Genomic DNA, 24,304 nt, shown 5'->3' with positions numbered 1-24,304 from the left:
ATTTAGCAGGGCTCAATAAATACATATTGAATGAATTGGTGGCGTGTTGTAAATGATGTTAAACCAGATTCTCTGGAAGACGTGCCTTCTGTGTCCCATGACTTAGAGGCACACCTCATCCTCAGTGACAATTGTTCCCAGTACTAGAAGTAAAAACATGTTACGTTTGGGGAACAGAGGAGAGGGAAGCAACACTGGCTCCTCCCCACGTGCCTGGCATCACGAGATATTTCTTGATTTCTGAGCCATGAGTTCCATAAGCAGTGCTCCATGAGCCCATGTAATGACACATTTCTTGATTCCTGATGAATCAGGTAATTTGAGTTTATTTCTCGCTATACGTGCTCTGATTTCATGAGGTTGGTCTGCAGTGGCCTGAATTTGCCTGGATAATACTGGTCTCCCTGCCCATCTAGATCCTTCTCTCCCTGCCCATCTAGAGCCTTCTCTTCTCTCAAAGCCCAGCTTGCACCAAACCTCTTTTGTGACATTAGCCTTAACTTAGTGGTCCCAATATCAAGGTCAGTCTTTTTCTCCTGCTCAGAGGGCAGCATCTTGGGCCCAGTGAAGCCAGGGAATGGATGTGTGTGGGCTCCACTGAGGTGGCCTGAGAGAAAGAACAAGTTGATTTCAAAGTGCATGTAGCAATTTTGAAAGAAAGTACAATGGTGTAAATTAGTACCTCCTCCACTAAACCACAAACACCAATCAGGAACTCATTTTACTCCTCTGTCTTTCCTCTCAGTTTTCAGGAAAACACTTACTTTCCATCATCTATGACAGTTTTAGACATAAAAAGCTTACCTTTGGCCTGCCCATAGCCCCTTGATAAGATGTAGTCAGGCTTTAAATGCAGGTTCTTGTAGTCACTGACAGTTCTGAGCTCGCTAAAAGACAGCTACCTTGTTATTCTTTGACAGCACCCCAAAATACCTTGTTTATACACCACCATCAATACATTTAATGTAACAAGCCCTTATATAGATCTTCCTTGTGCCAGGCACTCTTCTAAGATGATTACACATATTAACTCATTATCCTACAAAACAACTTTACTATTAGGAAGGTTCTACTATTATCCCCATTTTACAGATGAGGAAACTGAGGCACAGAGAGGGTGAGTAAAGCCATATAGCTGGTAAATCCAGAACTGGGATTCAGACCCAGGTACTCTGGCTCCTGAGACCACGTGTTTAACCATTAGTCCACTTGTCTCACCTTTGTTCTTCTCCACCAGCCTCCCTGTACCTATCAGCCAACCCCTTGCCACTGATCTTTTCTTTGCGGTACACGGGCCTCTCACTGTTGTGGCCTCTCCCGTCGCGGAGCAACAGGCTCCGGATGCGCAGGCTCAGCGGCCATGGCTCATGGGCCCAGCCGCTCCGCGGCACGTGGGATCTTCCCAGACTGGGGCACGAACCCGTGTCCCCTGCATCGGCAGGCGGACTCTCAACCACTGCGCCACCAGGGAAGCCCCTTTGCCTCTGATCTTTATTCTTCCTGGTCAGAGAAAGACCCTGCGGCCTTTTTCTAAAATCATCCCTCAAATGGACCAAGGTAAATTTCTTGCAATTGAAATCATTTCAGTGACCTTCATTCTTCGCAAACACTCACCGATGCTGATTAGTTTACTTCTTGGCTGACCCCTGCTTTTCCATGCTTTGATCAAACACAACCATCTCTTAAAATGCTCAGACCATTTTCTTTTCTCTCTCTGCATTCTCCAATGAAATGTTGGCAAATGGAAAGTTCAACCGGAAAATGCCTTGATCTGAATGAAGTTTGGGGAAGATGAATCCAGTGCTGATGGTTGGAGGGGGTCAGGGCAGGGTGTGTTATTGAGAAACTGGGTGTAGAAAGCTTGTTAGATAGAAACTTTAACTTTTGTGGTCATGAAATTCTGTAGGAGCTTTGGGAATAGAAAGGAAGGGGTGGATTCAAGAGGCATTTCAGAAAGAACAATGGATTGGACTTGTGGGCAACTGCCTCTAGGAATAAGGTGGAGAAGGGAGTGAACATGATACCGCTATTTTGGGCCTGAATGATTATAATGAGAGTGTCGTTACTTGAAATAGGTCTATCAGGAAGCTACTCTGATTCAGGAAGAAGAAGAAGTTCATTTTAGAATTTTTGTCATCATCCCACTGGAAATGTTCAACAGTTGGAAGACACCATAAGTGAGCATTTAATGAGCTGCCTTCAAGTGTCTAACAGGGCACATGATGTTAAATCTCCTACAGTAATTACCATGAAGGGGAGCTGAGGGTGAGGTCACCTTTTACACTGGCCTCATGGAGGCACTTGCCAGAGTGTGTGGTGAGTGAGATCCTCTCCAGCTCTCAGCTACAGAGGTGGAATTTGGCTTATGATTTGAATGTAAAGGACACGGCTTACCATACAGCCTAACCCCAAACAGTAGCAAATGACTTTTCTTTGTCACACCTAAAAATCCTTAGAAAGTGACAGTGCCATTAGTTATGTGGCAAACTGGTTCTGTGTTTGATCTTACTTCGTATTAATTTTTACAATAACAAACTCAAGTGATCTTGAGCCCTCGCCCCGGTTTGTTTCTCCAAAGGCCCGGACAGTGCCAGCAGTCTACACATTGAATGGTGAGAACCGAAGGCTTCTTGAAATTTAGCCTTATAATCAGGCACTCAAGGTAAAAACGCAGAAATAAAAGCTGCAAGTCTTAGCATAGCGCCAAAAGAGCTCAATAGGAAGGGCCTAGAATGGTGTGTTCAAGGAGACGGAGAGATTGGCGGGCAATGTCCTGAAACAGTACCTCAACAATCCAAAGGAGTCTGATGATTCAGGTTAGGAATTAACGCCAAATCTCGGGTTGGTACACCCTCCCCGATTTCATATAAGCTCAAGAGTAGTCGCCTTGTCCGGCAGAGACCATTAAATGACTTGCGGCAAATCTCTTCCTTCAAAAGTCTGACTTTGACCGCCAACCTTACTTCCAGCCAAGTCGATCCTCCTCCCTCCAAAGGGGATAAGCGGCCACGGGTTAGCGTGGGCCCTCGCGGCTGGGCCGACTGTTCGGAAGCACCCGATTTTCGGAGGCTGTGGGACGGAAAAATAAATCCAGTCCGGGTTTTGTCTGCGCGGGGCGACCGGAGGGCTGCGAGGAATGGCTCGAGAAGAGGGGGGCGGTAGTGGAAAATACACAACACAAACAGCTCGCGCCGGGGCACGGCAGCTGCAGGCCCGGAGCGCGCGGGCCCGGTAGCCGGCCGCATGGAGCGAAGCGCGGCCCGCGGCTCCGGGGCGGCGGCGGCGGCGGCGAAGGCGGCAGCGCGCCGCTCGCTCACACCCACCCCCGCCCGCGGCCGCCGCGCCGCCCCGCCGTAGCCGCCGGCCGCCGGCGTCCCCACGGGCCGGTCCAGCGAAGGCGGCGCCCGCGCCTCTGCAGCCAGTGGCAGCCGGCGGCCCGGGGAGGCGGCCCCCGCAGACCCCCGCAGCCCCGCGCCCCGGGCGCCTGCGACCACAGCGGCCGCCCGGGGAGGAAGAGGAGGAGGAGGAGGAGGACGAGGGGGGAGGTGACAAACTCCGGCTCGGCGCGGCGGCAAGCAGCCCGCGGTCAGGCATGCAGGCGCGGCGTCTAGCCAAGCGCTCCAGCCTGGGCAGCCGCCGGGGGAACGCCGCGCTGCAGCCGCCAGGCCCCGCGCCCGCCCGGGAAGGCGCGCTGCCCGGGCTCCCGCTTCCCGCCCCGGCCCCGGCCCCGGCCCCGGCGCCGGCCCCGGCCCCGGTCCCGGAGAGCTGGAGGCCGCCACTGCCGCCGCCGCGCAGCGCCGGGACCGGCCCCCCTCGGGCCGCCGGGGCCGCCGCCGCCGCCGCCTCGTCTCCGGTGCTGCTGCTTCTGGGGGAGGAAGACGAGGACGAAGAGGGCGGGAGCAGGCGGCGGAGGGGGCTCGGGCGGGTGCAGCCGAAGCCCCGAGGGGGCGCGGAGGAGGAGGATGACGACGAGGAAGACGAGGACGAGGAGGTGGTCGTCGAGGTGGTGGACGGCGACGACGACGACGAGGACGGCGAGGAGCGCTTCGTGGCCCTCGGCCCCGGCCGCCAGCTCCCCAAGGGCCCGGGCCGGGGAGCATTGAAGGTGTGTGCGGGTTGCGGGGACTAGCGCGCGCGGGACCCTCCTGCGCGGTGAGGGGACGGGCCCGGGGGCCCGACGCGGAGCGGGTTGAGGCCGGTACCGGGGACCGCAGAGGCCGGGCCGGGAGGGGTGTGTCCGGCGGCTCGGGTGGCCGCGCGGGCAGAGCCAGGGGGCTGATGAGCTCACCGCTCGGGCCGCAGCACCTTCACCGGGCGGCCGCTCCCTCTTTCCTCCAAGGCCGAGGCCGGCGTGCTGTCTGATGTGGGTGCGGGCAAAGGACGCTTCTCCCGAGCGAGGCGGGGAACTTGGCGATGGGACGAGGTAGGCGCCGGTCTGCGCCCGGTGGGGACGGGCGAGGTAGGGAGGCAGTGAGGTTGTAGTCCTTCCCGAGGAAGCACGAGTGGCCCCCTTCCCCTTATTCTGAGGACTAGTCAAGCTCATAGGAACTAGCAAACAGCTTCTCTTCTCAATCTCTCAACCCCTCCTGCCTCCAAGAACAATTGTGGATGAGTTTCCGTCAAAAGCGCCTGTGAGGGAACCGGTAAACCCAGAAGAGCAAAAAACCAAGTCCCGGTGTATACATGCATTTTGCTGGCAGCTTTTGGCAATGCCGCCCCGCCCACCCCGTACCCGCGGCTTAAAACTCGACATTGTTTGGCATTGGGGTTTTTTTCCCCTCCTCAACATAGCAAATGGGAAAAAAAAATAGGAAACCAGAGAAAGTGGGGGGGAATTTGCCATTTAAAATAGACGTGAGTTTCTGCTGAGAATTCAAGCAAAGGCCCTTGTGTACTGAAGCACCGAGAGATCTTTCCGTTTGTATATCTTCAGGAGATAAGGGCTTTATTATTACACAACTGACTGGCTGGGCTTTCAGGCATGTGATTGGCCAACGCAAACCACGTTGAGGTTCTTGCACAGTGTATGTTGCTAAGAAGTTTTGAGGGCAGCAAGTGGGAAGCAATGGAGAGAGTGATTTTTCTGAAGAGTGGTGCTTAAAATCAACTGGATAAAACTATTGATCGGAGTTTTCAGAAGATATTGGTATTTCAGGAAGAAAAACACATAAACAAATGAGCTTACTAGTTAGAGACTATGAAAAAAAAATCTTCAGGGGCTTGCAGAAAAAAGTCAGCTCCTCAAAGCATGAAATTGCAGTTCCAAAGAAATATTAAACGTCAGCATTTAGAATAGCCCCAGAGTAGACATGGGCACAGATTTCTTTCCTAGACCACCCTGGAAATACCAACTCTGGGAGTGAGAAATTTTCAGCAAGTAGTCGTTTGGGATGATAGTTTTTGACAGTTGCTTGTTGGAATTCAGACCATGACCACCATCATTACCGTGGTCTAATAAAAAGCCTGCATCGTATGGCTACAGGATATAGCTGGGTTTGGAATTAAATCACATGACATCAGTGACATTAAGGAACAAAAGTAGGACTTCTTAGCATTTTTGTCCAGAAATACTGAAAAGATGTCTTGTGGTTTGGACGGTGGTTGCACAGTTTGTGATAGAAAAGTTGATTATAATTTATGGTCCGTGCTCAAAGCAAACTCAATGTAGAAAAAAAAATCAAATATATAAGAATAAAAGAACTAGGGTGTGATCATTCACACTATCAGAAAAGATTTTTCACATCTCCGAGCAAATTTCTGCTTAATTCTTTCAAAAGGGGCTTCATTTTATACTGTTGTTGTTTGCCCACAACTTTTCAGGAATTTATATATTGAGTAGCTTGAGGTATAATTTTTATAATCTTTTCCTGCTTTAAAGCCATCTTGACACTGCATCTGAAGAGGTTTTTCTGATGAATAAAATAGTATCATCTTATTCGAATGCATAGATGAATGTCAATATCTTATATATATTTAGGCATTCATTTATTCGCATATTTATCGAGCACCTAATATGTGTCAAGGACTATTCTAGAACACAGCAGTAAGCACCTTCCAGATGCCCACATCCAGCAAGAGAAGCTGGAAGCAGAGCAAGAAGCAACCAAACAGACAAATAAATAAGCATGGTGCTTGAGATTGTGATGCATGCCATGAGGGAAATAATGATACCTCAGTGTCTAGGAGGAAGGAGACAGCTTGTAGGGAGAAGGCCTCTCTGAGGAGGGGACATTTGATCTGAGATTTGAGACATGCAACTTGGGAAGATCCTTCCGGAATAACAGTTGCAAAAGTCTTGAGGTGGGAAGGAGAAGAGGATGAGTATGGCTGGATCTTGCTGGAGATATGTCAGGGAGGCAGGTAAAGGCCAGCGACGTAGAGCCTGGTGGACCTTTTTAAAGTAGAATAAGAAGTCTTTGGAATGTTTTAAACATGCAAAATGTTTTGTATTTTTAATAAGGTCACGCTGTGTGGAGTATAGAGGACAGCAGGGAGGAGCAGGGGTCCAGTTCGATGGCGATCGTTGAAGTCCACGTGAGAGGCGAGGGCACTTTGGACTAGGAGTGGTGTTAGAGAGGAGGGAACAAATTCAGGATCGATTGTGAAGATCCACCTGCAATAACTTGCTGATGGATTATGTGGCGGGGCGGGAGGGTGACAGAAAGAAGGGAATGCAGGATGAGGCCCCAGCGTAAAGGTTGGCCAAATGTGCCATTTGCTGAGATTGGGCAAATTGGGAGAACAACAGGTTTTTGCGAAGAGAAAAATCAAGTCTTCTCTTTGGGGCCTGTTAAGTCCGAGATGACGCTTAGACACCGGCATGGAACTTCAAGTAGGCGGATGGCTGTAAGGTGTGGAGCTGAGGGGAGAGGCCACGGCTAGAGAGAGAAATTTGGGAGATGTGTTGATGTCATTTAAAGCTGGGGATGAGAAGGAGAGTACAGCAGGCCAGAGGAGAGTACAGCCTTGGGCCGGACTCTGGGGCACAGCACTGTTTAAGTTTGGGTGTGGGAGGAGAAGCCAGCAAAGACGATTGAGAAGCAGCAGCTAAACATGTCAAAGGAAAACTAGAAAATGGAAAGTCCATTTAGTTCCAGAAGTAGGGAGTAATGAACTGTGTTGAATACCACTGGGATATGCGTAAGATAAGGACAGAGACATGTTCATGTGGATTCGATAATATGGAACGTATGGGTATCCGTAACCAAAGAATGTGAAGTCAGGGATGCGACCCAAGTGGGCTGAGCAGTGAGTAGAGGCAAGGACATAGTGAAAAACTCTCTTGTTGGAAAGGAGAACAGAGAGAAGGGGGAGAGAGCATATGGTTTAGATTGTTTTGAAGATAGGATACTGTAGACTCTAATGTGACTACAGCATGTTGGGAATGATCTGTTGTGTGTGTAGGAAGTGTATTTGTTTTCTGTCGCTGTGTAACAAAGCACCACAAACCTCTTGGCTCACAACCATCCTCCCGGTATCTGTGGGTTAGGAGTCGGGGCCAGGCTTGGCTGGGTCTGCTGATGCGTCTCACAGGGCTGCAGTCAAAATGTTGGGTGGGCTGTGGTCTCTTTGGGAGGCTTGACTGGGGAAGAATTCACTTCTCAGCTCCCTCAGGTTGTTAGCAGAATTCATTCCCTTGCATCTGTAGGTGTGAGGATCCAGCTTCTTGCTGCCTGTTACCTGTAGGCTGCCCTCAGCTCCTAGAGCCCCTCTCCCCCAGCCACTCTCCCCCACCCCACCTCTACTCCTGCAGTACTTTATTACATGGTTTCCTCAACATGGCCTCTTACTTCATCAAGTCAGCAAGGAGAGTCTTAGCCCCTGTCTGCTGGCAAGATGGAGACTCATATAAGGCACTGTAATCACAGGAGCAGTACTCCATCATCTTTGCCATATTCTATTGGTTAGAAGTGAATCATGGGTTCCACCCACACTTAAGCGGGGGAGATATGCAAGGGCATGAATACCAAGAGGTGAGGGTCGTCAGGGGTTACCGTGGGGAGGAACCGAAGATGCAGAGAAAAGAGGGATAAGTTCAGGAGGAAGGTCCTTAGAAAAGTCATAGGGCAGGGGACCTGGAACCCAAGTATAGGGATTGGTCTTTGACAGAAGCAAAGACCCTTCTTCCATTAGGGAGAAGGTAGAGAAAGTAAATCCAGATGTGGGTAGTTGTATATTGGATGGTGGTCAGATGAAGTAGTATTCACCTGATGGCTTCTGTTTTCCCCCTGCAGCAGGAGGGAAGGCCATCAGCTGAGAGCAAAAGAGATTTGGGATAAGAGCTAAAGAGATAGTGTTGTGGGAGAGTGGGAGAGCAAATGTACCAGGGAAATCAGATAGAGTTGCTAGACGGTATCAAGGGCCCATCTGATGTTTGTGGTTCTACTTGTACAGTGTAAGCAGTCTGTCTGGGTATGTGATTTTCCCCACCTTCATTCCATTAGCTCAAGCATAGAGTGATAATAACAAACAGAATGCCAGCTAACGTTTATTAAGTTATTTAATTACCATGCTAGTGCAAGTCTAAGTGTACAGTCTCATTTAAACTTCATTACCTATCCCTGAGTCAGGCATTATTATAGCATCCTCATTTTACTGAAGTGATAAGCAGTTTACTTAAAGATACACAGGTGTTAGGTGGCAGAGCAAGGTTTTGAGCCCTGGGCAGTCTCACTCCAGAGCTAGTACCATGAGGCCTTACACTTCACTGTCTCTTGGAGACAAAGCAGAGAGCTGGATTCAGCAGAGATGCAGTTTAGCCAGGTGGGTGAGCAATGACAAGAGAGAGAACACACTGTTGACGAAGTTGGCACTGCTGTGACTATAATGATGGACTATGGGATCTAAGAAAAGTAAGGACAGGAAGGGGCCATGGGCTGGTAAAAAAGTCAGGGGTCAGTGGATTGGAGAAAACAAAGAGGAATCAATAAAATCATTAAAAGAATGGGAATGAAATGCAGGACAACTTGGGTTCCAAGGTAATGTTAATATGAATGAATATTTGCTGAATACTTATAAGCCAAGAGCTGCACTAAATGCTTTCTATGAAGGAGGATCTATGAGAAATTATGGTTTGGGAATCAATATTCTCCAGCTGAGTATACTGACTTGGATGTGAATTAGCACACCTGAGGCTGTATGGGCACAAGCAGAGCCCTGGTTCACATCCATAGCCTGTGCTTTTAATCTCCCTCTATTTATTTGTGATGTTTATGCCCACTTATATCCAGGAGTATTTGGGAAGGCTGAAGAAATAGAGGAATAGATGCTACTAAGTATCTGAGATGCTTGATTACTGTAATGGCTGCTAATTTGGGCTTTAAATGAGACAAGAAGACAAACTGGGTATTACACAGTTTTCAATTTCTGATCGAGGAAGCTTACATATTTATGGGCAGTGATAAGATTCCACACACCCCCAAAAAACAAAAAAATAGCCTCCTGGGCCCTTGAATGAGGAGCACCAGGTAAATAATGTCTCCAACCAGAGCTTAATAATAAAATTTTAAAAAAAATACAAGGACACTGTCAAACGGAGGAAGGATTCTAAAATAAGTTGCTACTCAGTGGGCAAAACAGTAGGGGGCTGAGATAACTAGACTCAGAGCTGTGCTCTGCGATGCTGTGTATTAGTTATGGACAAGAGCCAGAGAGTCTGAAGGGATTGATAGTGTAGTGTCATAATAAGGTTAGGAGACACCTGGACCTGAAAGACCGCTATTAGTTCTATCAAGAGTACATCTGTTGGAAAACTGGGAAGAAAGTTTGTTTTTTTTTTAATTTTTAAATTTTTAAAACAAATTTAGTTATTTATTTATTTTGGCTGTATTGGGTCTTCGTTGCTGCGCGCGGGCTTTCTCTGGTTGTGGTGAGCGGGGACTACTCTTCTTTATGGTGCGCGGGCTTCTCATTGCAGTGGCTTCTCTTGTTGCGGAGCGTGGGCTCTAGGCACCCAGGCTTCAGTAGCTGTGGCACATGGGCTCAGTAGCTGTGGCGCACGGGCTTAGTTGCTCCGTGCGGCCTGTGAGATCTTCCTGGACCAGGGCTCGAACCCATGTCCCCTGCATTGGCAGGCAGATTCTTAACCACTGCGCCACCAGAGAAGTCCAAGGGAAGAAAGGTTGTTGGTTTTTTTTGCGGTACGCGGGCCTCTCACCGTTGTGGGCTCTCCCGTCGCGGAGCACAGGCTCCGGACGCGCAGGCTCAGCGGCCATGGCTCACGGGCCCAGCCGCTCCGCGGCATGTGGGATCTTCCCGGGCCGGGGCACGAACCCGTGTCCCCTGCATCGGCAGGCGGACTCTCAACCACTGTGCCACCAGGGAAGCCCGGAAGACAGGTTTTTAAGTGAGATAATATATGTCAGAGTGCCCACCTTCAGTGCTTAATGAATATTAACGGAGAGGAATCTGTTTCATGTGTACCAGCTCTTTGGGGTGGTTAGCACATCTATTAGACTGTCTCTGGGCTATCAGATGGCTTTAAGAAGCCTTTGGCAGGGACCCGTGCAGCAAGCACTGAATTCCAGTTTGCTGATAAGTATGTGTGTTGCAAACGGTCTGCGTTGGCTCGAGGGGAAGGCATGTGCATCTGATACCAGGCAAAGTTGTCGTTCACTGAATTGTCGACTGCCAGACTTGGAAGGGAAACAGAGATTATCTGGTAACCTGACACCCCCTTTAGACTGCTCAGGACACCGGGACTAGGGAAGGTGAAATGCCTTGTCTGGCTAGGGCTGCTTAGCCACTTAGGTGGGACCAGGATTAGCACCCTGGTCTGCCCAACCCCAAGTTCTCGCCCTCCTTGCTGGGTTAGTCCTTTGTGCCTGGAATGATCTGCGGTTAGTTCACTGCCTTAGAGTTGTGGTGAGAGAAATCACAGTTTCCTGAAGTCATCTACCACTCACTGCTTATCAACTTCTATTTTCGGAATGCTCTTCCTTCCTAAAGTACCTCAGGGAGAGGTGGTCTCATTTCTGGCTGTGGGAGGTGGGCAGGACCCTCTGTGAATCCTGTCCAGGTCAGTCCCCCTCCCTGTGCAGTTCCCAGGGGACACGTGTGCTCAGAGCATGATAGAGAATGGCAAATGAGCCCCATTTCATCGTGAACCGAGTTCCCTTCATCTCTGGCTTGGTGTGCCTGGTAGACTGGCCTGGAAGACGTAGTTTATACTCAGCCCTTAACTAGGGCCTCTCCTCCACCAGATTTGACTGCTGGTTGGGCCTGCAGTGCCCCGTAGCACAAGGGTTAGAAAAGGAGGAAAAGCGAGAAGTCAGCCCTGCCTGGAATCCCCTCACCTGAGCTTAGTGAGGAGGCGCCAGGGAGCTACCGCTGGGATGTCCTTGATCTCTGAGAGCCCCCGGAGCCTATTCATTGGTAAATGGGCCCTGGTCACATTACCCTGTCTTCCTGCTCATGGGTGCTCAAAGGGAAGAAGAGTGGGAGCCTCTCCCTTCCCACTGCAGTGTGCGCAGTCAGAACTTCTGGTCTGCACACAACAACCAGTCTTGTACCATGGCTTGATACAATGTCTGCTAAAGCTGAGGAAACTTGACCTTTAATTGTCCTGTCCCATCTCTATGAAGGTAAATGCACGGTTTCCATTAGACTTTCTGAAATATTTGAGAATACTTAGAGACCCTTATAGCCAACCTTCCAGCCTAGTCGAATCTCTGAAATAAGAATGATTTTCTTTGGGTTTGCTGTCCATGTTTCTGGTCATTCCCTCAGGAGATGTTTATTATGGGCCATGGCTTGCCATGTTCCTGATATGCATGTGGGAAACAGCAGTCAATAAGGCCGACTTCCACTTCCGGGGAGCCTACAGCCTGGCAAATTCCTGCCAGATTGTCGATAAAGAAGTTCAAAGCCCCTTTTCCTCTTTATCCCCAAGATGAAGGTTACATCTGCCGAGAGACCTTGCTAGGCTACCACAGTTTGGGATGCAATTTTGATGCATATCCTAAAACATTTGTAGCCAGTCTATATGAAGAAGATTATATGGGCTGGCCAGGAGGTAATTCCTGAATAGCTAGTCAAAGGATGAGTTTAGATCACCAAATTTGGCACATAACTTCAGTTGGTCTCATTTACTGGATGAAGTGGAACGGAATATAACTCTGAGATTTGTGTAGTGGAATTAGAGTGATTCAGTTCTCACACTTCATTGAAGATACTATTTGGAAAACCCAGTGTTATAATTTATACATAGGGGAAATAGGCTTGGCTCTAGAGTTTTGAAGGAGAGTCTGTAGTTTTAGGGTAAGAACTTTGCAGTAACATACAAGAGGGGATCTCATCTTGCAGAAGACCATGGAGCCTTGAGGTGCAAAGAATTAAAAGGATTCTGCCTGTCCATGGCTCCATGAGGACTAAGAGTGTATAGTCTCCATGCTACACATGGCAATTTCCAGTGACACACTTGCTTTCCTTACGTTCTTGTCATAATGGAAGGCTGAGCGAAAGTAAAGCCTCACTGATGCGAACTAATTGGGGATGGCTGGTCTCTCCTTGTGGTGATGGAAGTGTTCTGTATTTTGCCTGTGGTGGTGGATACACATACCTACATATGATAAAATTGCATAGAACTAAATAATATGCACTTGCACACATACACAAGTGAATACACGTAAAACTGGAAAAATCTGAATAAGGTTGGTAGATTATATCAATGTCAATTTCCTGGTTGTAATATTGTACTATTATTTTGCAAGAGTTACCACTGGAGGAAAAAAAAAAAGTGCTCCAACATTTTAAATTAAATCCAATTTTTTCAAGGCAATGTGCCTTGAAATATCATTTAATAAAACGTACAGACAGGATAATTTTAGTCCATTAATATGACCTGTGTAGTGGGCTTGTTAGTAAGATGGGAGGGGGAACATGGTTGAGTCAAAGCAGATGATTCCTCTATCTGGCCCCCTCCCCACTATTTCCTCTGTGAGGTAACAGGCCCTGGGTTCAAATTCTGGCTTCTCCCCTTGCTAGTTGCGTGGCCTTATCAAGTAACTTGATGTCTCAGTGCTTCAGTGTTAGCAAAGAAAATTGGTATAATATTGTTCTGTCTTTGCCTATTGTTATTAAATATGGCCCACAGACCTCCTGCAATTAGACATGGATGGCAATTTATCGCCTTTATGGTTCCAGAAAAGAATCTTTTGTAAAACTTCGTTCAAGGCTTCAAAATCCTACAGTTAGTTTGACCGTTACAACCGCCTGCTTGTTCCACACTACCAAGGTATTTCAGAGAGCTGCTTCCTGAAGTGACTTCGTTCATCTGAACTCTGGGGTGTTCCATTGTATCAGTGGTGAGCTTGAATCTTCCCTTTCATCTCAGGAAGCTGTGAGTCATTTATCTACTTGTGCGAAGAGGACAGAAACATTCTAGCTCTCAGGCTCATCAGTCTGTTCAGATCTATAGCTCTTATATTGGAAAAAACCTGGCTAGTAGCCATACAGGTGGGAAAAGGCTTACCACGCACGTTGAATTATGTGTCTATGTGTCGTTGAAGCCTGCGATGGAAATACAGTGATGTCACCTTTCACCTCTAACTTGCATGTGGCTGAGAACCCCTGAGGTGTGAATTCGCCCTTTCCATCCTCCTCTGCACTGGTGTCTACGACCTGTTGTGCTTTTGTTTGGTGAAGAACTCACTGTTCTTTGGGTAGATGGGGATGCAGAGCCCAAAGTATACTTCTAAACTCTTGTAAATACTTGCTTCTACTATTGGAAGATATCTAGATGGAGGAGAAATGGACTCTGGTTAAACAGCATGGGGAAATTCCAGTTAAAAAGAGAGATACAGATTTTTTTTTAAGTTATAAAATGTTTTAAACATAGAGGAAATTGAATGAGTAGTACAACACCCATATACCTATGAAGAAGTTATTGACTGTAGATGCCAAGGGCCATTTTGAATTTCTAAGAAGGTGAATATAGATTGTGGCATTCATGTATTTATTGGACTACAGAGCCTTTTTTTTTTTTTCCTAGAACGTCTTTCCCTTGGGATACATTTTGGGAAATACCAGTTTAAAATTATTTTTCTAAATGGGAAACCCATGGATAAGTGGCTTATACTTGGGATAACTTACTAAAACTACATGATTAAAGAAATAAATTGTCATACGCACAGAGAAAGGTTAAAATATTGTTAGTGGGTCCAGCAAGCTTTGAAATATTCTTTCTCATAAAGCTGCTAATTTCTTCAGTATCAAGTTTCTAAAAAAAAAAAAAAGGAGTATTTTATGTGGTGAATTTTCACTTGTGTATCCGTGAATACCATTCCTGTGGGTGAAATTTAAAAACCGGTAGCAAACCCTACTTCTCTTGGCAAATCAGGCTCCATGATGGGTCTAGTAGAGGAGATAGGAGGTATGGGAAGTGCTATCATGACAGAATTACAAGGTTCCCAGGGAGCAGAAAAACACACGGTGCTGATACTCAGGCAGGTATATTTAATAATATGTTTTCCACATTCTAGAAGGAAAAAGATTGAAAGTATCACAATTGTTTAAATGAAGAGAATGTATAAATTCAGTAGGAGACTAGGACTGACACATTTTCTGTCAACAACAGTATGACTACTGCAAATAAAGGGGTTAAGCATTTGTGAACACAGTACCTTGTGTAAAGACTCTTTACTAGCTATTGTTCAACATTTATTTCAGTATTACCCAACATTTAATGCATTATAATTTTTAGGGGGCTCTCATAGCTAACTTGGTAATCTTGGAAGGTGGATTTTATTATCTCCATGCTATACATGTGGAAAATAAGTGTTGGAGAAGAATGGAGCAGTTTCTGTGGACAAAAAAATAGAGAGAGAATTTTTTTTTTTTACCAAATGACATATTTGTCAAACATTTCAGAAAACATTTGGGGCCAACAGATTTAAAAAATAATTGGAATTGTTACCTAAGCAACAATGGAAATTTAAGGAAAGAAGGGCTTTATTTTGCAGTAAATTTTAAATTAAAAGAACATGAAATACAATTTTCATAGGTTGCCATAATCACTTTCATGTAGCTTATTTATTCTTTGAAAGTCGCTACAAGTGCTTGCTGAAGAACAAACCTCACTAATTTGTATCAGTTTGGGTTAGGATCCAAAGTTTAACTTAAAGAACATTTTTTTTTTTAATGTAAGCTTTTGACAGTGTTTCAGTGAACAAGTTCGTATACTTACAACTCAAAACTAGTTTAACAAAATGTTATAAAAATAGTAGAAATATTAGCATAAGGATCTTACGACTTACAAAAAAATGAATATGTGGAGAGTATCTGAAGGAAAAATTGTCTTTTTCATCAGATATTACTTGCAATAAAAATTATCCCAGAAAAAGGAGGAAAATGGGCCTCTGAGCCTATGTAAGCATCCACCGCACACTATAGCATCTTAGAGTGGGAAAGAGGAGGTGGACAGTATGGGAGGAGCCACTAGAAGGTTTGAAATGACCCAAGGTAGGGTTTATGGAAAGGGAAGAGGAACTGCCATGCCTGGTGGATGTTTATGAGGTTCTGAAAATGTGCTCTTAGCCATCTGTTGGGTGACAGCAATATTCTTCAGCTCTTTATTCTTATTCTAAAAGAGAGTTCTATTCAAATAGGTCTCTCAACTCTCTGTATTGATTTTGTCACTTGAAATTTTCTTGCAATCTAGCACAGAGGTTATAAGAGAAAATTCTTTTTACTTTAAAAACTATCATAGAAATAATGTAGTTTTCACTGCTTGTGAACTATGGCTATCTTTATGTGTTAAAATTGAGTTATCTCAGAGATCTTCTTTAAATTCAGTGACAAGTTAATGGTTTGATTGTTTAAAAAATTTGCGTGGCACGTGGTTGCTACTTCATTCAATCCCATGGTTATTTCATTCAACAACTATTCACTGAGCTCCTACTCTTTGTCAGCTCCAAGGACACAGGAGAGAAGAGACGTCGGAAGGGTTCCCGTTCACATTCTAGCTGGAGAGACAGACAGTAAACTTTGCGGACGGTTGTGCGTTGCTAAGCTCGGAACGCATGGAGGAAGAGAAGAGTTGGGTTGGAAAGGGGAATCGAGTTGTCTTAACTATGTTAAGTGTGAGATGCCTGTAAGACCCCCCATGTGGAGATGTCAGGTAGGCTGGAGGTAGGTGGCGAAGACAGAACTAATGATAAAAATCAGAAGTCATGGGCACATGGACAATATTTAAAGTGATGAGATTGGGTGAGAATACCTACAGCGCAGGTAGAAAGAGAAGGTGCCTAGGACTGGGCCCTGGAATGCTTCAAATGTAATTCTCCATCTCTCTATTTCTCTCTCTCAACACCTTTCTTATCATTTAATTCAGGTAACATACCATATAATGCTCCCTTTTAAAATACACAAGTCAATGTTTTCTAGTACAGTCACAGAGCTATACAGCCATCACCACAATCAAATTTTGGAATATTTTGTCACCCCAAAAAGAAACACTGTACCCATTAGCAGTCACTACTCCGTACTGCTTTGTATGCACCTATACTTGTGTTGTTTTACTTTATTTTTCAGTGCCAGTAAGTCTTTATTCATTCATTGTGCTTCTTCAGGAAGAAAAGAAAGCAGGAGGGAGAGAAGGGTTAACATGCATTAGAAAACAGTAAGAGGAGGGAGAGAAAAGAAAAATCCAGTATAGCAAACTCAACCATTTAATGAATAAACCCCAATGATGGGGTCACCACAGCCCAAGGGAGTCTAGTCTACTGCAGTTCAGGAAAAAGGGGAAAGGAATCAGAGAAAGGACACAGACAGGTCCTCATTTTCCTCCTCCACTCTCTTCCTTCTTGTAAATTCCAGATAAAACTTTGGTTTCTAGCAGTAAACATGGAGTTGAATTACATCCAGTCTACATCCTATTAGATGATCTTGCATTCACTTTGACATCAGATTCTTGCATCAGCAGAGGAGTCCCTGAGTGCATTGGATAGACTTTCTTTCCCTTCTCAGTCTCCCACTCTGAGTTTCTATGGGGAAGCCCCTTGCTATGGGTTGGAAATGAGGGCTAAAGAATTCCTAGTTTATTCAGGTTTTATGCAAGTCTTTTAGGGTTTAGAGTCATCCCGAGAATTAAATATGTATGTGTGTCTTGTTGTTTGTTTTGGCTAAAGGTGGGACAGGAGGCAAGTTTTCAGGACAGAAGAACTTGTCCAAAATAGGAAGTAAGGGAAGGAGAAGGATGAGAAATGGGCAAGGAAGTCCTGCTTTGTGAAAAGTGGCACTGAGCTTATAGTTCACATCTTCTGGCCTGGTGCAGACTCTTTTGACAAAAATGCTTTGATTATTTTTCTTTCAATACAAAAAGAAATGTATAAACAAGAAAACCCCAAAACAACATAAGAAAGACCAACATATTATATTTACACAAACTAGATCACATAGCAGTCACCAAACCAGCCACTGGTGATGTCCTACAAAGCTTGGATAAATCCAGAAACTGGAGGGAGCTCGATTTTGGAAGACTGCACCCAGGATGATACACCTCGCCCACTGTTTTCTATTACATTTGCCATATTTCAGCACACAGTGCTCGGCGAGGTAGGTCTGTGCTGCTCTCCCAATTTGTCAGTAGAGTTCTCTTTTCTCCATTAGCTACCCGGGCACTGTTGTTACCCCTGCAGCAGGGGACACTGGCCCTGGAACCACAAAGAAGCTCTTGTTTAGAGGACCATCTGGAAGCCACACAGAAGTACAGAGTTTTGAAAGGTTAAGGATTCTAAATTTTGTTCCAGGCATACATCCCAGGCAGCATGGGAGAGTACAGAAGTTTCATTCTTAAAATCTTGCTTACCTAACACTATCTTGAGATTTTTATACATGCAAGAGTGCGTGTGCTTACACACACACACACACACACACACACACACACACCTTTGTGTAGTGTAGACTTAGCCTAATCCAACGGAAGATAAGATCTCATGTGGAAAGTGAGCCAGTGTCCCAGAATTAAAGGTTTGGTCAGGAATCCTTAAAAAAATAATACACACACACACACACACACACACACACACACACAGGCCTTACTCTTTGTTTTCACTCAGACCCTTTGGTCAACTCTGACCTGTTTTAACCTCTCTGTGTCACCTTCCTGTTCAGTCATGAACAGGAAGGCTGATTTACAGTCATCCGGTTGCGAGGTAAGTCAAAGTCGTTCTTTAGAGTAAAGTTATTCCTGCTCTGGAGCCCTGAGATTCCTCCTATACCTGAGAACACAGTGTGCAAATGAGGGCCTCTCAGAATAGTGTATTCAAAAATACAAAACCGAAAGAGTTATGTTAAGAAAAATAAAGAAAAAGATTTAAGTACACAACAAATGTCATTCCTACATAGCTAGTACTTTGGCATCCTGACGGGAAGCATGACCCAAGTTAGAGTTATGAGCAAAGAAAATTGTAATAGATCAGAATGGCAGGGGAGTGAACCCTCGTGGCAGCAGGCCTTCAGGTGGTCCCCCAACACCCTTTTTTCTACTATCATAACCCGTGGCTTAGGATAGTTCCTAGAACCCTGTACCAACAGTGGGTCATAGAGGAGACAAGACACGGAAGAACCCCGAGAGAGTCCCTGTCACACAAAGTAGTAGCTTCTTGAACCTATTAACCTGGTCTTAACGTTTTATCTTTTTATTGACACTTTAGCATAGGACATAGATCCCTCTTCAAAAGGAAAACAGCTTCCCTATCTAGGCCATTTTCTAGCCTAGAACCTAAGACCTATGATCAGAGATAAAGGAGAATATCTCATAAAGTTAAAAGAGTCAATTTATCAAGAAGACATAAAACCCTAAATATTTATACACCTAATACAGCTTCAAAATATGTGAAGCAAAAGCCTACAGAACCAAAGGGAGAAATAGACAAATCTACAGTTATAGCTGAATATTTTAATTACACTCAATTATTGATGGTTGGTAGCAAGAAAATATAAGAATATAGAGTATTTGAACAATATTGTCAGCCAACTTAACCTAATTAACATTTATAGAACACTACACTGAATAATTGAAAAATACTGCTTTTAATTGTATAATAAATATTTACAGAGATATACTGTATACTGGAGGGAAAGCCAAGTCTCAGTAAATTTCAAAGGATTGAATTAAACAGAGTAAATTCTTTAACCACAATGGAATTAAATTTAAAAATCATTTAAAAAGTCACTAGAGGGCTTCCCTGGTGGCGCAGTGCTTGAGAGTCCGCCTGCTGATGCGGGGACACGGGTTTGTGCCCCGGTCCGGGAGGATCCCACATGTCACAGAGTGGCTGGGCCCGTGAGCCATGGCTGCTGAGCCTGCGCGTCCGGAGCCTGTGCTCCGCAACGGGAGAGGCCACAACAGTGAGAGGCCCGTGTTCCGCAAAAAAAAAAAAAAAAAAAAAAAAGTCACTAGAAAATCCCCAAATATATGAAAGTTGGTCAGTATTCTTCTAAATAATCACTTGGAAGAAAGAAGAAATCACAGTGGTAATTAGAGCGTTAATTGAAAATTAAAATGCATCCTATCAAAGTTTGCAGAAGTTAAATCACAGCTTAGAGGGAAATATATAGCTTTAAATCAGTGATCTAATCTGCCATCCAAAGAAGCTAGAAAAAGAAGAGGAAAGAAATAAAAAAAGGTACAGTGGGAAATCAATGAAATAAGAAATAAAAAACAATAGGGAAAATATATGAAACCAAAAGCTGATTCTTTGAGAAGATCAAATCCTAGTTATACCGATTTTATAAAGAGAGAAAGCACAAACTGCCAAAATCCAGAATGAAAGAGAGGATGTCGTACAGATCTACAGACTTTAAAAGCTTAATTAGGACATATTACTTTATGTTAGTAGAGGACTTTATGCCAGTATGTTTGACAGCTTGGATGAAATGGGAAAATTCCTTGAAAAACCTAAATTAACAAAACTGACCACCAGAAGTAACAGGATGTTTGAATAACCTACCATCTGTTAAAGAAATAGAATTTATAATTGAGAACCTTTGCACGTGGAAAACTCCAGGCCTGGATGCTTCACTAATGAACTCTATCAAATACTTAAGGAAGACATATGTAATACTAATCTTACAAAACCCTTTACCAAAAAAAAGGAAGATGGTATATTCCCAATAAATTTTATGAGGCCAACATAACCCTAATACTAAAAACATACAATGACATTACATATAAAGAACATTATAGAACTTTAATATACATAGATACAAAAATACTAAACAAAATATTAGCAAATCAAATCTAGCCATATAAAAATGGATAATACATTATGACCAAAGTTTCTTTTTTTTCTTCCAGGAATATAATTTTTGTTAAATACTTGAGAATCAATTGGTGTAATTAACTATATTAATTAGATAGAAAGGAAAAAGCCACATGATCATGTCAATAGATGTAGAGAAAACAAAGTTCAACACCTATTCATGATTTTAAAAAAAAAAAACCTCTCAACAAATTAGAAGTAGGATGGAAATTCTCGAATTGATAAAGAGCATATATAAGAAACCTATAACATCACACTTAACAGCAAAAGACAATTTCCTCCACCAATATTAGGAACAAGACAAGGATGTATGCTCTAACTCCTTTGTTCAACATAGTGCTAGAGGTTTAGCCAGTGTGATAAGGCAAGAAAAATAAATGAAAGGCATAAAGATTAGGAAAAAAAGAAAGTAAAACTGTCTCTATGTGCAGATGATATGATCATCTATGGAGAAAATCCTAAGGAATAACAAAACTACCAGAAATGATGAGTGAACTTAGAAAGGTCACAGTATACAAGGTCAGTTTACAAAAATCAGTTTCATGTACTGCATTGAAAAAATGAAATTTAAAAAAAATGTTTATAATGGCATCAAAATCTAAACACTTATGGATAAAATTAATGAAAATATACAAAAAATATGTGTGAAATCTATTAGACAGTGATGGGAGTAGTTAAAGAAGACCTAAACAAATGAATTGACCTACCATGTTCAATTAGTAAGCTCAATATGGTTAAGATGTCAGTTCTTCACAAATTGATGTATAGATTCAGTGCCATTCCCAGTGAAAATCTCAGCAGGACTTTTTGTAGTAATTCACAAGCTAATAGAAAATGTCTGTGGAAATACAAAATATCAATATATAATAGAAAAATAAAAACAAAATTACAAGACTTACTCTACTTGATTTCAGGACTTACTATAAAGTGAGAGTTATCCAGACATTGTGCACCTGGTGCTACAGGATAGAAAGGTAGAGTCATGCAACAGAATAGAGAGGCCAAATACAGACTGACATAGAAATGGCTTAACAAAGTCACCAAAGAAATTCAGTGGAGAAGTCTTTTCAACTAACGGTCATAGAGAGAAAAGAAAAAACCTCTATCCCCACCTTGCACCATACACAAAAATTACTTCAAAATGAATCATATATATAAATATAAAAGCTAAAACTTATAAACTTCTTGAAGAAAATAGAGGAGAAATCTTTTCAACCTCAGGGTAGGTGAAGAATTTCTAGACAAGAAAGCACTAACTATAAAAGAAAAAAAATTAATGAATTAGATGTTATCAAATTTAAATATGTATGACAATCAAAGGACACAATTAAGAAAATAGATTAATAATTAAATAAATTTCCTCTGTTATTACTTTTACCTGGGAATATCCAAACATTGCATTCATTTTTTGCCTACTCTGTACCAGTCCCTTTGCTGGATGCAGAGAATATACTGTTGGACAAGAAAGATGTGGTCCTCATGGAACATTCAGTTTAGTGGGAGAAATAGACAACCAAATAAATAATTACAATATGAAATGACAACTGCAAGGATGAGAAAAGTATAACACTCATATTATGGTTTTCATTTTACAAATGTAGAAACCTGGCAGTGGTTAAGAATTTACTAAGTTGCAAAGGCAGTCTTAGCTCATACTTGCTGACTCCTATTCTCCCCCTTGCCCTCCACCTTTTTTTTTTTTCTTTCCATTCTAAGCAAAGGGAGCAGAATTTTAAACTTAAGCTTAGTGGCCAGGATCAAGTAGCAAATGGTATTCACGCTTTTAGTATACTAGGAAGAGAAATGGAATTGTAGCTATTTAAAGAAATTCCATTTCAATGTTGCCATTTTAAAGCCTTGTTTTAAAGTTAGTTTTTCAAACTATGAAGTCGACATCAAAGTTATGCAGGTTTCTCAAAGGATATTCTCTTGCTGTATAGTGCCCAGTGAGTTGCAAAGGAGAGCTCTGTGCAGGCAGCCCGTCTAATCTTTGCTTTGCTAACTAGTTTTGGTGTATCCTTTTTTTAAAAGTTGGCAAAGTTAACAGGAAGGTGCTGGGAAGCAGAAGTAGAGAAAAATATAGGACTTGGAGCATCTCACTTGGGAGAGAAGACTTTACGTTTTAAAGTAAATGTGTAATGGGAAATGCATGCTTTTGTCCTTCTTTTTACCCTTGCATTTGTGACAACAAAATATTTATTGTGTCTTGTGCTCTTACAGTGCTTTGTACTCTTTAGAATCATTTCACATACAGTACCTTTTGTATTTCTTATGTTTTTGACAGTCACCATCATTTCAGTTTAATCATGAGGCAACCCTGGGCAGAGGTTAAATGGCTATTTCAGGATGACTTCATAAACAACTTTGAATCCTTTCTTTCTGATCTTCCCCCTGTTTTTGTCTCATCTGCCATATATTTGTAGATTTTCATGTTGATATGTTTCATTATGACTCATTCTTGCTTTAGTCTTCTGTTTTCCCATGTCGAACTAGTGATACTTATCTTGTCTCCCAGTGACTTCCAAGCCATCATCGTCTTTCCTTCCTCCAAAAAGTCCTATTATTCTGATTTTCTCCATTGTTAGTGGTACCAGACCCCATTAAAGATACTTGAGTAGGAGTGATTGCTCAATAAAGGTTTATATGCGTAGAAAATGAAAGAACGAGCATGCCATTGTACATTTTCTGTTGATTTTCCTCTACCACCTTCCTTCTCTGTATCTCATTTATTACCAAGCCATATTTATGTTTTCTACCATGTTTTTTTTCTTTCCTAATAATTACTCTCTTTATTCCTATAGTATCCTCATTGCGTACTTTCTGCTTCCATTCCCTCCTCATTAAAGTCTGTTTTCCACAAAACCTGCTAAAATAATCTTTGGTTTTATGTAACTTTTTCATATCATAGAAGTAATATTTGTCCTTATAATTCACAAGTCCCCATAAGAAGAAAGAAGGAATTAATAATCACCTAGAATTCCACTCATCTTTCACCTTGCTGTGTATATTCTTCCGGACCACAAAAATGATATCATTTATAGGGAGATCACTTATCTGGCAACCTCTATTCTTGGTGGTCTACCTTAAAAGAAAATTAAGCTAACAATGCCTGAGGAACTGAAATAGATGTAAAAATACAGCGCATATGTGTTTAATTCAAATCAGAAAACATTTATTTAGGGCCATGGTATACAAAACACCATGCTAGGCACTTTGAGGGCTCAAAGGTAGCAACGATTATTTATTTTCTAGGAATAGTCAGTCCAGAGAGAAGCGCCAGCCTGTTGCCTTATTCACGCTTAACACTCAGTCCCAACAAATGTGGTTATGTGGTTTCCTGGCCCACAGCAAATGAAAAGTTGGGAATTAGCAGAAAGAGAATACATCTCTCCATTAACCATCAGTGTCCTGAGAGCAGCAAGCGTAAAACTGATGTTGATGGAGCGTATGGAACCTATATTAAAAACACTGTGCAAGAGATCATATGAAATAAAAAGTTTTAAAACTCTGGATCCGTTTAACATAGTGGCAAGGAGTTCCTGAGGGCATATCACTCTATGTTACAGTTTAATAACCTTTCTATAACATTGTACCATCAAGCGAAGTTTGTTATGCTCAGTAGAGAAGCAAGAAAGCAACTAATACATTTCTGAGACATTTACAACAAAAATTATTAAAGTTTATCAGCCAAAGCAGTAGAAACTTCCTTTATTAAAAATTGATTTATGTGGCATAAGTGTACTAACATTGTTAGGCTTATCTTTTTTACCATGAGTACATCAGTATGGAGGTACGTCCCCAAATAATTTCATTCATCCCCAACAGTTGTCTAAGGGTCCTTGTCACCAAAGCCCCATGTTGTTTCCCTGCCCTTCCTTTCCAGGTGCAGATCTTAAAGATACAAGAGGTGATATTCTAACCTTAGTGTCCAGAGTACACTGGACATATAACATGGAGTGCGTTTTTTCAAGAGGATCCCTATTGACTGAGGGCACTGGATTTCTTTCTTAGCTATTGCTTTCCAAGTTGTATTGCCTTCT

At 43.2% G+C, this 24,304-nt stretch overlaps 1 protein-coding gene across 6 annotated transcripts in view; it reads left to right on the top strand.

The window, feature by feature from the left end:
• The first annotated feature begins 3,444 nt into the window (after window positions 1-3,444).
• Window positions 3,445-24,304, top strand: part of ZNF704 (zinc finger protein 704) — a 210,632-nt gene continuing 189,772 nt past the window's right edge. For 5 of the 6 annotated variants that reach the window (XR_009536381.1, XR_009536383.1, XR_009536380.1 and 2 more), the window contains exon 1: window positions 3,445-4,105. Coding sequence is in view for 1 of the 6 variants with exons in the window: in XM_060127787.1 (XP_059983770.1) it covers window positions 3,593-4,105 (513 nt within the window). In the remaining 5 variants the exon portion in view is untranslated. The remainder of the gene's footprint in view (window positions 4,106-24,304) is intronic. The other variant, XM_060127788.1, reaches the window with a different exon arrangement.

Source organism: Lagenorhynchus albirostris, chromosome 17, assembly GCF_949774975.1.
Source record: "Lagenorhynchus albirostris chromosome 17, mLagAlb1.1, whole genome shotgun sequence".
Taxonomy (NCBI): Eukaryota; Metazoa; Chordata; class Mammalia; order Artiodactyla; family Delphinidae; genus Lagenorhynchus; species Lagenorhynchus albirostris.
The sequence above is the reverse complement of the archived record's forward strand: the minus strand, read 5'-3'. Positions and strand labels throughout refer to the sequence as shown.